The sequence below is a fragment of the Monopterus albus genome, unplaced genomic scaffold (assembly GCF_001952655.1).
Source record: "Monopterus albus unplaced genomic scaffold, M_albus_1.0 scaffold13.1, whole genome shotgun sequence".
In the NCBI taxonomy this organism is placed as follows: Eukaryota; Metazoa; Chordata; class Actinopteri; order Synbranchiformes; family Synbranchidae; genus Monopterus; species Monopterus albus.
The window spans coordinates 2145991-2146638 of record NW_018127893.1 but is presented as its reverse complement, the minus strand read 5'-3'; the positions used below and the strand labels follow the sequence as shown (position 1 = coordinate 2146638).

The window sequence follows — 648 nt, the reverse complement described above, 5'->3', positions numbered from 1 at the left end:
GAAAGAAATGATAAGATCACTCCTTCTTGTTCACTTGCTCTATTCTAAACATCCCCCCGTTTGCTCCCGCTTTTTGTGCCCTCTTCAGCCCCACAGCATCTGGGCCGGAGCCAGCAGGCTGCGGTTGCTGCTGCTGCATGGAGAGGGGATCCCGCGGTGGTCCTCCCGGCTGGCCGGACGGAGGGGGGCGGGGTTGAGGGATTTCACCGCAGCACAGGCAGCAGATGTTGACCATGATGCAGTCAGCGAAGCTTGTTGACACTGGCCAGTCGTCGGCTGTTTAAATTACCCAATAAAGTTATACATCATAAAACCATCACTGCACAACGGTCGTCCCAATACAAGTCCTGCATTTAGTGTCATCTTGGAGGGATGAAAGATAACGTGTGAGATGTATCTTACAAACCCAGCGCGTTTCGCGACTTAAAACTATGAGACGCATTCAAATATCCGCAAACATCTCAGATAAACATTTTTATCACTTCTAAACGAGTAAAGCACCTACTATTTTAGCGAGAAGGAAGGGTAGCCTAGTCAAGACGTCCATACGCCTTTCTTCTGTTAATCCTGGCAGAGCTTTTATTTTGGAGGTGAAATGTTGTGTCACATTAAAAACATTCCGTGTCGTCTACGCTGGTTTACCGAGCG

General features: G+C 48.6%; 1 protein-coding gene across 1 annotated transcript in view; it reads right to left on the bottom strand.

Annotated features, from left to right (window-relative positions):
* LOC109955117 (transmembrane protein 151B) overlaps window positions 1-235 on the bottom strand; it is a 6405-nt gene extending 6170 nt beyond the window's left edge. Inside the window, exon 1 of the mRNA XM_020590963.1 lies at window positions 35-235. Within this exon, the coding sequence (XP_020446619.1) occupies window positions 35-235 (201 nt within the window). The remainder of the gene's footprint in view (window positions 1-34) is intronic.
* Window positions 236-648: the final 413 nt, after the last annotated feature.